This window comes from Squalius cephalus, assembly GCF_949319135.1.
Source record: "Squalius cephalus genome assembly, chromosome: 3".
Lineage (NCBI taxonomy): Eukaryota > Metazoa > Chordata > Actinopteri > Cypriniformes > Leuciscidae > Squalius > Squalius cephalus.
In genome coordinates this window covers 1166975-1182279 of record NC_137124.1, presented here as the reverse complement: position 1 = coordinate 1182279, position 15305 = coordinate 1166975, and the positions used below count along the sequence as shown (strand labels likewise).

General features: G+C 37.5%; 1 protein-coding gene across 1 annotated transcript in view; it reads right to left on the bottom strand.

The window, feature by feature from the left end:
* Positions 1-8715: 8715 nt before the first annotated feature.
* The window catches only part of LOC307155303 (butyrophilin subfamily 1 member A1-like), a 35004-nt gene continuing 28414 nt past the window's right edge, over positions 8716-15305 (bottom strand). Inside the window, exons 8-9 of the mRNA XM_079865890.1 lie at positions 11848-11889; positions 8716-11760 (exon numbers count right to left, since the gene is read on the bottom strand). Coding sequence (XP_079722016.1) covers positions 11171-11760; positions 11848-11889 — 632 coding nt within the window. The 3' untranslated portion in view covers positions 8716-11170. The remainder of the gene's footprint in view (positions 11761-11847; positions 11890-15305) is intronic.

Here is a 15305-nt window from a genome sequence, read left to right as displayed (position 1 = left end):
CTCAGATGTGCACTAATAATAAAAAAAGAGTATAGTTATATGTTTAACTTTTTAAGAGCACCACAAACACTTTACAGAGCAGTTTAACATGCGGTACAACAAGCTAAAATTATTTTATCAGGAATCATATCCAGCTATAATCATTGCACGTTTATGTAGATCAGTTTGACCTCGTTAGCTGCCTTTATATTTACATAATACATTGTCTCCATCAATATTCAATGAAAATGATATTTGATTGCCATATGTTTTTGGAAGCAGAATCATTAGGGATCATTATCATCCTTATCATATTATCATTAATATCATCAGTAGGGAAAAGTACGGAAGAGGATTAGGGCCAGGCAATAATAAAAAAATAAAACCATCTCGAGATTAAAGTCATTATAATGCGAGATTAAACTCGTTAAATTTCGAGAAAAAAAGTCGAAATACAATCTTGAGAATAAACTCATTAAATATCGAGAATAAAGTCGTTGTGTTGCGAGAAAAAACTTGTTAAATTTCGAGAAAAAAAGTCGAAATACAGTCTCGAGAATAAACTCATTAAATATAGAGAATAAAGTTGTTGTGTTGCGAGGAAAAAAAACTCGTTAAATTTCGAGAAAAAAAACTCGAAATACAATCTTGAGAATAAACTCATTCAATTTAGAGAATAGAGTCGTTGTGTTTCGAGAAAAAAAGTCGAAATGAAATGTAGAGAATAACGCATTCGATCAGTGTTCATTGCATAGCCTACTGATATCAACCTCATCGAGGTTTCGTGGTTTCCCAGGATACCATAAGACACATTATTAATCGTTGTTGGTTGTGTACGCCTCCATCCACAGAATGTAACGACTGTAACCATCTATACAGCCATTAATGGCAATGCTGTACGGTTTTAGTTTATCATAGCTGTCCATATGCCAGAGTATATTTGGGCCAGCGCAAGTGGCGTCTTCTCAAGCGTCTCCTTCGTCGAAATTCCACACCTTGAGGATCAACAAGTTTAATAATGCGTCTTATGGTATCCTGGGAAACCACGAAACCTCCATGAATTTCATGTTGGACAAAAGCGAGTACATCGCGCAAATTGGACTGTTTTTTTCTTCTAAAAACACCTAGCCGACCTAGACCTAATGTTCTATTCTTTGTTACTGAAAGAAAGTCAAAAAAATAGATTGTCTAAGTGATCTAACTCTGCCATGTCCTCTATCAGGTTATGCAATGAACTGATCAAATGCGTTATTCTCTAACGTTACATTTCATTTCGACTTTTTTTCTCGAAACACAACGACTTTATTCTCGACATTTAACGAGTTTATTCTCACAATTTCTTCGACTTTTTTCTCGAAATTTAACGAGTTTTTTCTCGAAACACGACGACTTTATTCTCAAAATTTAATGAGTTTATTCTCAAGATTGTATTTCGACTTTTTTCTCGAAATTTAACGAGTTTTTTCTCGAAACACAACGACTTTATTCTCAATATTTAATTAGTTTATTCTCAAGATTGTATTTCGACTTTTTTTCTTGAAATTTAACGAGTTTAATCTCGCATTATAATGACTTTAATCTCAAGATGGTTTTATTTTTTTATTATTGCCTGGCCCTAATCCTCTTCAGTACCAAAGGGATCACAAGTAAGTGAAGCGTTTAAGCCTGTCTTATCAGGGTTTCTGCAGGTATCTTCAATTTAAATGTAATATTTTTAAGGCCATTAGTGCTGTCAATCAATTAAAAAAATTAACTCGATTAATCATACATTTTTTCCGCAATTAAAAACACCTAAATTTGTATAGGTTTATATTAGTTTATATATTTTAGAATGTAATAATTTCACAGTTAATCTACAAATGAATATAGAGTATATAAAGGCCAGTCTCACTGATACTAACACAACTATTGATGTCTGGATACAAAATATTTCTCCCCCCTAACTTTAAACATTAATTATAGCCATCCAACATTACAGTGTAATTGAAAGCTATAAAAAAAATTAACATTAGGCTTAAAAAAAAAAAAAAAAAAGACAACTTTTAATTTAAGTGAACTTAACAAACAATCCTCACATAAACCCATAATAAATGTAATATTTACCTTTGCCCTTCCTGTCCAAGAGACATACAGAAATTGAATATAGTTATATAACAGTCTGCACAGCATAAATTACAGATTAAATATAGACTAATGCTTATTAAAGCTACGATAGTTCTTTAGTCAATAGCAGTGAGTAGTTTCCTCTGTTCCCTTTGTTCTGCGATTAAAGGAGAACTCCGGTCAATTTTAACATGGAGCTCATTTTTTTGTACATTTGGAGGGCTGTCAGTACAGAGAACAACGACAAAAATCGGTGTTGCCTACACCGTGTTATCCTCTTTTTAAAATTTGCACCCTATTGACTTCAATGGGGCAAGTTTTAAACCTGCTTTTAGCCTCTTAACATCCTTGATGTGTCATTACAAGTGCCCAGCCAATGTGAGTGATTCCTTCAGAGGGAATGCGCATGTGTCGCGTCTGAACGCGTTGTTGTCTTTGGAGCTCCATCGATTGATTTATAATTCTTGATTTCTCTTTAAACTCACTTACAACGAACATTTTCTACTTTTCCTCACCTCATAGTTACAACGCGGACTGTTGAGCAGACGCGTCTCAAGCCTAGTGATCCAACGCTGGATACTCTTATAGGTTACGTTCGTGGATCACGGCTGAACGCGTCTTCTCCACACTCACTTACAAACAAAAATTTTTTCGCCTATCGTGCGTCTACTCTACACCCGTACCACTAAAAAGACGGATTATATCCAAGACTTCAGCCATAAATTAGTATTAATATTGATAGCATCACTGGTAGCGTCGTTGCTAACTTAACGTACTGTCCATCTGTTAAAATGGCAAATATATCAGATGTAAGTAGTCTACCTTTTGGTGCAGGTGAGGACATATTTGAGCTGCACGCGGTGCAGTCTGAGCTGGAAGCTGTTGAGAAACAGATCCACGACCTTTTAGTGAGACAAGCCAAGCTGAGAGACCGGCGTTTAGTTCTTGAAACATCACGCGCCGATGCACACAAATCAGAGATTAACGTTACTAACCCGCTGACTCCGACCTCGTCTACTCCGTGCGTTTCTCAACATCGGTCCCGAGCATCGAGGTCGCGATCAGCCATGGTCTCGTTCACTCCGGCTCCAACATGCCACCGAAGCCTGGATATTTCCGCAGCGGAAGACGCGAGTCAGGTCTAGACCAAGAAAACTCTCTCCGACCCTCCCGGTTTTCGAGATATCCACACAAAACCGAACTGTTGTCCTGCACGCGGGAGTGAACGACATCAGGCTGCACCAGACGGAGGTTCTGAAGAAAGACTTCAGGAATCTGATCGATACGGTACGCAGCACATCGCCTGATATAACGATCATTGTGTCAGGACCGCTTCCCACGTACCGTCTAGGACATGAAAAGTTTAGTAGATTATTCGCGCTAAATGAATGGTTAACGTCATGGTGCAATGAGCAGAAACTGCTCTTTGTAAATAATTGGAATCTGTTTTGGGAGCGTCCTAGGCTTTACCGTGCTGATGGCTTACACCCAAGCAGATTCGGATCGGATCTTCTGTCAGATAACATCTCCAAAATGTTAAATACCTTTTGACTAGTAACCAAAAGTCCAAATCATAGTCTCTGCTGCACCAATTTAACTGATATAAATACTAGTGTTGAACATTGCATAGAAACTGTGTCTATTCCTCGTTTAGTGAGATCAAATGATAAATCTACTGCAGGATCTAGAAAAAAATCTAATTGTTATTAAACCAGAAAATGTTGCTATTAGTAATCAAAAACAATTTCTAAAGCTAGGTCTTCTAAACATTAGATCACTCACACCTAAGGCAGTTATTGTAAATGAAATAGTCACAGATAATAGCTTCGATGTACTTTGCCTTACTGAAACCTGGCTTAAACCAAATGATTATTTCGGTCTAAATGAGTCTACTCCATCAGGATACTCCTATAAGTATGAGCCCCGTCTGATTGGTCGTGGCGGCGGTATTGCAACAATCTATAGAGATTTTCTTAGTGTTACTCAGAAAACGGGTTATAAGTTTATTTCGTTTGAAGTACTTGTACTAAATGTTACGCTCTTAGATGCTAGAAAAAAATCCCTATTATCTCTAGCCTTGGCTACCGTATATAGACCGCCTGGGCCTTACGCTGATTTCCTAAAAGAGTTTGCAGATTTTCTCTCAGACCTATTGGTCAATGTCGATAAAGCATTAATTGTTGGAGATTTTAACATACACATAGATCCAAATGATGCATTAGGGCAGGGGTGGGCAAACTTTTTGGCTCAAGGGCCACACTGGGTTTTAAAATTTGACAGAGGGCCGGCCCAGTAGCAGATTATGAAGCACTATCTCTGAAAGTGCGTATCTATACCACTAATTTTATTTCTCTGCCATTTATATGCCAAAAATGTTTTTTTGCGTGCATATGATATGCACTGTAAACCCCTTGGTTAGGATTAGGGGTGCGGAGTGCGTGCCTATTACACGCCATATAGTGCGTATCATATGCACACGAAAACTGCGTATCATAAGCACTACAAATACAATGGTATTCGCACTTTCATGAGATCGGGCTGAGCAAACAGACATTTATGTTGTGGCAACGTCTGCGCGAAATTCAACAACTGAGAGACGATATTCTGACAATACATTTTTTTATGCTAGAATATCCCCCATTTAGCATGTTATGTCTTGATGTTAATTTTTAATTAGTCAGATGTTAGATAATTATAGCCTATACTTTTTAAATATTGTTTATCCTTATTATTATTTAATGGGCCTAAAAGTAAATTTGTTATGTTAATTCAACTTTATTAAAACTGCATGGCAATTTGCACTTCCAAAAGTCATACATTTGTGGAAAAAAACGAAATAAACGAATATACAAATTTGTTTTAAGAATAATAAAATAAAACATAAAAAGCAAAGGCAGATCAGAACATTTAATGAAAAAAAGGAAAGGAAAAGGAAAAACGTAGGTGTGCACGCGGTTAACAAACATTTTTTTCTCTGTGAGTTTCCAAAAAAGGAAAAAACATTAACGTGCAACAAGTCTATGCGCTTAAGTCGCTGTCTGTTTGGTTTCCATGGTGACGCGTGCTTGTTACGTGACGCACGCACCGCAGCCACAACAGCGCTGAATGAATGATCTGCTTTTATGTAACGTTAATTTTTCCTTTTTTACATTTGTTAGCTATGGCATGCAATATCTGATATTCCGATTGTCAAATATATGCAACGCAATATATATATATATATATATATATAACGCAAAGTATTGCAAGAAAAAAGGCTAAATTAATGCGATCTTAAGACAATTTTTAAATACTCAGCGGGCCGGATTAAACAGCCTAACGGGCCGTATGTGGCCCGCGGGCCGTAGTTTGCCCACCCCTGCATTAGGGGCTGCGTTTATAGATTTATTAAACTCCTTTGGGGTCAAGCAAAACATTACCGGACCAACTCATCGTTTTAATCATACACTCGATTTAATTATATCGCATGGAACTGATCCAACCGATATAGATATCATTCCACAAAGTGACGATGTCACTGACCATTACATGGTAACTTGCATATTACGTACTCCTGTAATATATCATGCTGCGCCGCGTTATCGATTAGGCAGAACAATCCTTCCATCCACCATAGATAATTTTTCAAATTGCTTATCTGATCTGTCTCAGATGCTCAGTCAACCCAAACAAACAGATGAACTAGAGGAACTAACCAGCACTATGAGCACCATTCTCTCTGGAAAATTGGATATTGTTGCACCCATTAGATTAAAAAAGGTCAGAGAGAAAAGTAAAGCACCATGGTACAACAATACTACGCATGTTCTAAAGAGAGAAACCCGTAATTTAGAGCGTAAATGGAAAAAAAACTAACTTAGAGGTCTTTAGAATCGCATGGAAAGACAGTATGTCACGTTATAAAAAGGCCCTAAAAGCGGCCAGGGCTGAGCATCTCCGCAAACTAATAGAAAACAACCAAAACAATCCTAGGTTCTTATTTAACACCGTGGCTAGACTAACAAATAAACAGATGTCTCCTGAACAAAATATTCCGTTACAGTTTAGTAGTAATGATTTCATGAAGTTCTTCACTGAGAAAATAGAATACATCAGAACCACAATTGTAAACGTTCAATCCTCAATCGCGCCTTATAATTCAGCCTCAATTATCACCCCGCAAGAACAATTACAGTGCTTTACAACTATAGAACAAAAAGAGTTAAATAAACTTATCACTTCATCTAAAACAACAACATGTTTATTAGATCCTATACCAACTAAACTACTGAAAGAAGTGTTACCTGTAGTGGAAGAGCCTCTCCTCAATATTATTAACTCATCTTTATCTTTAGGTCATGTTCCAAGAACATTTAAACTGGCAGTTATAAAACCTCTCATTAAGAAACCACAATTAGATCCACATAATCTAGCAAATTATAGATCCATTTCAAATCTACCTTTTATGTCTAAAATACTAGAAAAAGTTGTGTCCGCCCAACTGGGCTCTTTCTTGCATGAAAATGACATCTATGAAAAGTTTCAGTCAGGATTCAGGCCGCATCATAGCACTGAAACTGCGCTCGTTAAAATCACAAATTATTTACTTTTAGCTTCTGACCAAGGCTGTATCTCAATACTAGTTTTACTTGATCTTAGTGCTGCGTTCGATACTATAGATCACACAATACTCTTAGACCGACTACAAAATTATACTGGTGTTCAAGGACAAGCATTAATCTGGTTTAGATCGTATTTATCTGACCGCTACCATTTTGTTTATTTAAATGGAGAAAAATCGATCATAACTCCAGTAAACTATGGAGTGCCGCAGGGATCTGTGTTAGGCCCTCTGTTATTTTCAATATATATGCTGCCACTTGGAAATATTATAAGGAAACATGGAATTAGTTTCCATTGTTATGCTGATGACACTCAAATCTATATTTCATCACGGCCGGATGAAAACGCTAAATTATCCAAATTGACAGAGTGTGTTAAAGATCTAAAAGATTGGATGACGCGCAATTTTCTTTTATTAAATCCAGACAAGACAGAGGTACTAATCATCGGTTCAAAAAACCACCCACAAAACCTCTCACAATACAACTTTAACATAGTAGGATGTCCTGTTACTTTATCCTGTACAGTAAAAGACCTGGGTGTTATACTAGACTGCAACCTGTCTTTTGAAAATCATATTTCATATGTTACAAGAACAGCCTTTTTCCACCTTAGAAACATTGCTAAGCTACGTAACATGCTATTAGTTTCTGACGCAGAAAAGTTAGTTCATGCGTTCATGACCTCGAGACTAGATTACTGTAATGCTTTATTAGCTGGTTGTCCTGCATCCTCAATAAACAAGCTACAGTTAGTCCAAAATGCCGCCGCTAGAGTTCTAACTAGATCAAGAAAATATGATCATATAACACCAATTTTATCATCACTACATTGGTTACCTATAAAGTTCCGTATTAATTACAAGGTATTGCTACTGACTTATAAAGCCCTAAACGGTTTAGCTCCAGTTTATTTAACGGATCTTCTATCGCCCTATAATCCATCGCGCTCTTTAAGATCACTAAATTCGAGGCTTTTGGTCATACCTAGGATATCCAGATCCACCAAAGGAGGGAGAGCATTTTCACATTTAGCTCCAAAATAGTGGAATAGTGTTCCTGATACTGTTCGTTGCTCAGACTCGCTCTCCCAGTTTAAAACTAGATTAAAGACGCATCTCTTCAGCCAGGCATTTATATAATACTTTTAATCTTACAGTTAAATCCGGTCTCTAGTTCATAAACGCCAGAGGAGAACTGGCCCCCGACTGAGCCTGGGTTCTCCCAAGGTTTTTTTTTCTCCATTAGGTCACCTGATGGAGTTTTTCGGTTCCTTGCCACTGTTGCCTTTGGCTTGCTCAGTTGGGGATATTTGGGGATATTTAATTTAATTAATCAATCAACGATACTATTGATCAGCATTACCAAATGTGGACGTTCCACTAGAAACAAACATTGATGTATTGTTTTAATTTATTACTGTGAAGCTGCTTTGATACAACCTACGTTGTGAAAAGCGCTATATAAATAAACTTGACTTGACTTGACTTGACTTGACTCGAACACGGGTGAATCTGACTGCAGTAGATGTGCAAGATATGAATAAAAATGATGTTATTTCAGCCAGCGCTCATACCTGTATTTACATCCTGTTTTTGGTCGAAGCCCACAGTAATCGATTGTCGAGTTCACGCGCATAGGTTTAGTACGTACGATCATGCGCCCGAACTCGACAATCGACTACTGTGGACTTCAGCCGAAAACAGGATGTAAATACAGGTATTTGCGCTGGCTGAAATAACATCATTTTTATTCATATCTTTCACATCTACTGCAGTCAGATTCACCGTGTGTTGACTCTGAAGGAATCACTCACATGGCTGTGCACTTGTAATGACACATCAAGGATGTTAAGAGGCTAAAAGCAGGTTTAAATATTGCCCCATTGAAGTCAACAGGGTGCAAATTTTAAAAAGAGGATAACACAGTGTAGGTAACACCGATTTTTGTCGTTGTTCTCTGTATTGACAGCACTCCAAATTTACAAAAAAATTAGCTCAATGTTAAAATTGACCGGAGTTCTCCTTTAACTTTACTGACAGAAAGCTTTATTGGCTGCTGTCCCTTTAAGAGCAGCCGCTGCTGACAGAAACATTCTCACAACTCTGCGTTCATTTAAGACTTTATTTCACTAATTTAAGAATGCTCTTATGTTATGAGGATTCTCGACAAAACAGACATTTTGGCATAATCGGTTCAAGCGTGAAAGAGGACCGTTTTCTGGCAAGCAGTCTGTGCAGGATACTGGTGCACGTCTTTCTCTGTGTGTGTGTGTCCGGACATTCACAGGCAGCGCGTTTAAAAGCATTTACATGAATAAGAGCGGGATCATATACTGTAACGCTTCCCAAAGGATGACAAAAATTAACGAATGCTGCGTTTTGCGTTAAATATTTTAACGCGTTAAACTGGACAAAAATGAATCGCATGCGTTAACGCGTTAATGTTGACAGCCCTATATAAAATATTGTTTTTAAGCCACTATACAGACTAATCAACATTTATACCACTCGAGTCAGTCAAAAGAGACAAAACATTGCATGACAACAAATCAGCTGCACAAAAAATGCAAAGTGAGCATTTAACAGTGGATGTCGAGCTGTTGAGGGAAAGTTACTACAGTTAATTGCTGTCTGTCTTATAGCCTACGGTCGATGTGTGGCGGTCAGGCTCAGACTGCATATGAGTTTTCTATAGGGGGTCTATAGGGGGTCGCACACCGGACGAGAAGCGCCGCGCCACGTCTTTAAAATTCGAACACATAATTCTCTATGAGTGTACACACACCGGTGGCGCCATTCAGCGTCTGTCCGCGGTGCCCAGCTACGGCTCAGGACCGTGTTCAAAATCCTGCCGCGCCACAGAGCGCCATTTACATAGTTTTATATTAAATGTACATTTATTTGTCTCAAATTGTCGTTAATGTATATACTGACTTCACCCTGTGCTGCAATATACATTTAGTTTTACATTAATTTACAGAAATCAGCTACGTGGATGAAAACTGCTGATGTTATCGTATTTTCAGGTGATATTCTCAATTCATTCAGTTAACGGACGCTCTGAGGTAATGTGAATTCAGACTGCAGACTTAACAACGATTGTATTTAATTGTACAGTACAATCATAACATAGTACAGACATGATCTTAATTCCATAATGTCCTTAAACATAATAATATTGCTGGCCATAAACTGAGAAAGTGCGTGTCCGGTGTGCGATACCTCGAGTTGTCCTAGACGTGACGCGGCGCCGTGCTTCTCGTCCGGTGTGCGACCCCCTTATGGCTAATTCTGTTGTTTCATGTTCCGTTTTCTGTTCTGCAGTTCAGTCAGTATCAGAGCAAGACGAGATCCCTGAATCAGTCAGATCAAGAGTGTCTCCAGCTGTAATAGTGTTGCTGAGAGCAGCAAATGTGCAGCACTTGATCTGATGATCTTATGGGATTATTTCATCTAAAGCGATGCTTCATTTAAAGTTGTCGTTCCTTACAATGGTTATCAACCGGGTCAAACACATGGCGGGAGTTCTGCAGGAATAACATTGCAAGATTTTTTATCACACCCATTCAGAAACGATACCAGGGCAGCAGAGATGCCTGTTGGAGACTTTGTGGATCTAATGGAGCCAACCACTTCCATATTTTTTGGGACTGCCAGACAATAAGATCTTACTGGGAAGAGATCCACAAACATATAAACAATGTATTTAATGTAAACATTCCATTCAAATGTGAAACTGTGTATTTGGGCAATCTAGGGTTTGAAACATGGAACATCAACGATACAAAATTGCTGGCGATACTATTGGCAGCCAGTAAGAAATCTGTTACGAGGAAATGGTTAAAAGTAGATCCACCCACCATTGATGAATGGATTGAAATTGTCTATGAGATTTATGTTATGGAAAATATATCCTTTTCCCTCAAAGTTGAAAAAGAAAAATTTTATAAGATTTGGACCAAATGGACTGAGTATGTAAAACCAATCAGATCTGATTTCATTTGACTGTACTTGTGCTTTATGTAGACCTGCCCTCTTTTTAAGTGATGTTTTAATTACCTGAAGTGCTGCGCATCCCGGTTCTGTTCTGCTTTGTTATTGTTTCCAACTGGAATAAGTAGTGGTCCGTAAAAGAAAAACTCAGAAGGGCAATATGGACAAACTCATCTAAACTTTCTGAATTCATCCCTACCTTATGTACTTGAACAACTAAAGTTGTAATTAATATATGTGATGGGAATTTGCCTTTCCAAATAAAAAGATCATTTAAAAAAAAAAAAAGTTGTCGAACCTTAATGTTTGGTTGAACTGATGCTGCTGTATTCAAGCTGTACATTTGATCCGTATTCATGATCTCTCAAAGCATGACCTTGATGTTGCTAGTGCCATGCTCTATTTGAGCATTTTATACACTTTTCTAGTATGTATATCTGAGAAGATATTAATTTTTTTCATATTCGTTCTTCTGTCTAAACACACTGTCAGTCAAGCGTCTGAGCTGCTCAGTAAAGGTTCACTGGACTCTACAGGTGTTTCTACAGGTTCTGGACAATCCAGAATTGTAAGCGGACTCGGATCTCCTACTCCTGGATTAAACAGTGGAACGACTGATCCAGTGAATCTGGAGCTCATGGTCAGCAGATGTTTCCTCTCTTTGACATTGTAAAATGACAGCTGACCGTGATCATAATCTAACAGAACTCCCAGTTGTTCAGGTCTCGGCGTCAGTGAGAGAGTAACTGGTGGATCAGAGTTGGTGTAAAAGCCATTAGGACCGTCTGAACACAAGAACCAGTAACCGTTTGATGGAGTTAAAGCAGATCTGTCTTTTGAACGAAAATGTCCATGTTTCGCCACACCAATTAACCAGTAGATTTTAGTAGGGTTAGGTGGAACTACCAAATTAACCTCCCAATAGTGACGTCCAGATGTAAATGTTTGAGCTCCAGATGCACATAACTCATATGGAAATCCCTCTCCAGTGTGTTGATATCCTGGAGCGTCTCTCACTATTTTACAGTCCTTAGAAACCGTCAGATCTGGATGTGAATGCTCAGGGTCAATAGTGATCTGAACTGAGGAAGAGAAAAAACAGGAACTAATAATCTTTGTATGTAAAATATTTACACATATATGCATATATAACTAAGATGATTTCATACCTGCATGTTTTCTCAGTTCTTCTATATTTACATCTCCCACACCTAAAATGAAAAACAATGAAGTTTTACAGGAAGAAAATTGCAGCTGTACTTGATAACATTTAGCTATTTGATATATAGCTTCAAATAACATTCAACTTTCATGTATTGTTTATTTTGAATATTGAAGTATATTTGATTGTTCAGATTATGTTCTAGTCATAGACATTTATAAGAAATTGCATTTATAATGTCTGCAATAGTTTGTAAAATACACATTGTCCAAAAATCTGAGACATATAAAATATGGGATACAAAAATTTGGGATTCAAAAAATCCCATTCAAATTTTGAAATCTTTTATACAAAGAAATACTATTAAGTAAAATTGGCTTCCATTGAAGCGCAAAATGCTCTTTACTAAAAAAATTATTTAAGAAGCATGATATTAAGTTAGACCAATACAAAAGTAATATTTTCAGTGCTGTTTTCAGATATTTGGACCTCAAATGCAGATTCTTGTTTATTAGGGGTTCAAGCACGAAGTGCTGAAACCCTATTGTAATTGTAAGGATTTTTATTATTATTTTTCTTCCGCCGTAAAACGCATCGTGCAGCCCAAACCGTAAGAGCTGGAACCTTGAAACTTTGCCATATGGTAGTACAAAAATCGAGGAGAGGTTCAGAGAGTATAACCCCGATTGGCCCATAGGTGGCGCTATAGCAACCAAAAACGCGAAACTGACCACTAATCCACTAAAGCGATCAAAACCTATATCTCCGATTTCATTTCCGGTATGCAAATTTTTCCGCCATTTTGAATTTTGTCAAAAAACTACTTTTGCGAACTAGTCCTAGGTTTTTCACCCGATTGGAACCAAACCAGCGCAGAAATGTTCTCTGGAGTCTGAATATCAATAATTATCGAAAAAAAGTTGAAATTTCAATCCACGGTCGCTAAGGGGCGCCAAAACGTACATTGTGGGAGGGGCCTATTTTACTAAAAGGGCTATTACTCCAGAAGTAAATGAGTTATCTTCACCAAACTCGGTACACGTGTATGAGTTCAATCTGAGGTCACAGCAAAAAAATCGCGACCATTGAACACTAGGTGGCGCTATAACATGTAAAATATGAAAAGGGCTATAACCACCTGACAGTTAGTCCGATTGACTTGAAAATTGGTATGCAGTGTCTTGGTCCAAGGTGCCATATATATCTATGAGGACATTGGTGTATCTCGAAAAACATGGCCGCCATCGGCCAATGAAGTTGAGCACCTATTAGACTATGTTAACGGAGGCCGATTGGAACGAAACTCAATGGGCATGTTTGACTCATGGCCCTAGAGGTCTGTAAGAATTTTGAAAGAAATCGACCACTAGTTGGTGCTAACGAGTTTTATGGCTCTGTAATCACGTGTTGTTGCACACATCCACACAATATGCATATCATTTGATAGATCTCCTCATACTGAACAACTTTGCCTCAAGAACTACTGCTGTCAATCAAACCGTTCATTAAATATTCGCAATTATGTTAAAAACCTACTTTTGCGAACTAGTCCTAGGTTTTTTGCCCGATCTAGCCAATCTAGGACAATTTTCTGGACTCTCTAGATCAATAATTATCAAAAAAACTTTTGCATTTTTCGCATGGCTATAATAGGGTTATTTAGAAAATGGGCGTGGCAAAATACACTCAAACGTCCATAAATCCTAAATGAAAACTCAGAACTTCACGAAAATTGATGAGCATATGTGCCATAACATGCTAAAGAAGCATGGAAATTTTTATGGAGATCGGACTATAGTTGGCGCTATAACTGTTAAAAAGCTTTAAAACCATATATTTCCTATGGTAAATTGCCTGTATTGGCTGTAAATGGTGTGTTCCATCTATGATAATTAGGGCTGTCAATCGATTAAAAAAAATTAATCGCGATTAATCGCATGATTGTCATGAGTTAACTCGCGATTAATCGCACATTTTTTATTTGTTCTAAATGTACCTTAAATTAATACTTTTCAAGTTTGTAATACTCTAATCAACATGGGCATGGATAAATATGGATGCTTTATGCAAATGTATGTTTATAATTGAAACCATAGTCAACACAGAGCATGAAGACGAGATATGTTTCAAAGGTCATAGATGTTTTTCAAAGAACTTGTTCATGTCTATTAGACACATGTAGAAAGAACAAAGAAATACCAGGTTCCCATTACTTCTCTTTCTTTGCACTGAGCAATTTACTAACACAAACGGTAACAAAACATTAACATTAACAAAAAAAATGTTTAGATTTTTGCATGACAGGGCATCTGAAAATGCTAAATGTACATTTATTATTTATTATTAGGCTACATTAGTTTGTCTCTCTCTCTGTGCCCATTTTGATGAAGCTAAATTCTCAATAAAACTGTTTTCATTGGTATATTTTACTGTTTCTGTTGTCAAACAACAACAGAAGTCCTGATAATCGAGCCGTCGTCTGATGAACTCAAATACACATAAGATAAAGACAATATCTGTGTTGTGATTTCGGCTATACTTGCATATAAAATTAGACAAGGCAAGGCAAGGCAAGTTTATTTATATAGCACATTTCATACACAATGGCAATTCAAAGTGCTTTACATAGAAGAAATTAAAATAATAAAAGAAATAAGAATAATTAAAACAGTTTAGAAAAATAAAATACAGTACAAACAGTCGGACGAACCGTAAGAGCTGGAACCTTGAAACTTTGCCATATGGTAGTACAAAAATCGAGGAGAGGTTCAGAGAGTATAACCCCGATTGGCCCATAGGTGGCGCTATAGCAACCAAAAACGCAAAACTGACCACTAATCCACTAAAGCGAACACTAAAGACGAACACTGGCACAGTGCTCATTCATTAAATGCACAGCTAAACAGAAGTGTTTTGAGTCTGGATTTGAATGTGACTACAGTAGGAGCACGTCTGATCTCCTCTGGAAGCTGGTTCCAGCATAATAGCTAAAAGCGGACTCGCCATGCTTAGAGTGAACCCTTGGCATTTCTAGCTGATATGATCCTAGTGATCTGAGTGATCTGTTGGGTTTATATTCAGTGAGCATATCTGCAATGTATTGAGGTCCTAGGCCATTGAGTGATTTATATACCAGTAATAATACTTTAAAATCAATCCTAAATTTAACTGGGAGCCAGTGTAAAGACCTGAGGACTGGTGTGATGTGTTCATGTTTTCTGGTTCTGCTCAGAATCCTGGCGGCAGCGTTCTGTATGAGCTGACACTGTCTTATGGTCTTTTTGGGAAGGCCAGTGAGGAGTCCATTACAATAATCCACCCTGCTGGTGATGAAAGCATGCACAAGTTTCTCTAAGTCTTGTCTGGAAACAAAGCATCTAATTCTTGCAATATTTTTCAGATGATAGTATGCTGATTTAGTTATTGCTTTGACATGACTACTGAAACTAAGGTCTGACTCTAGTG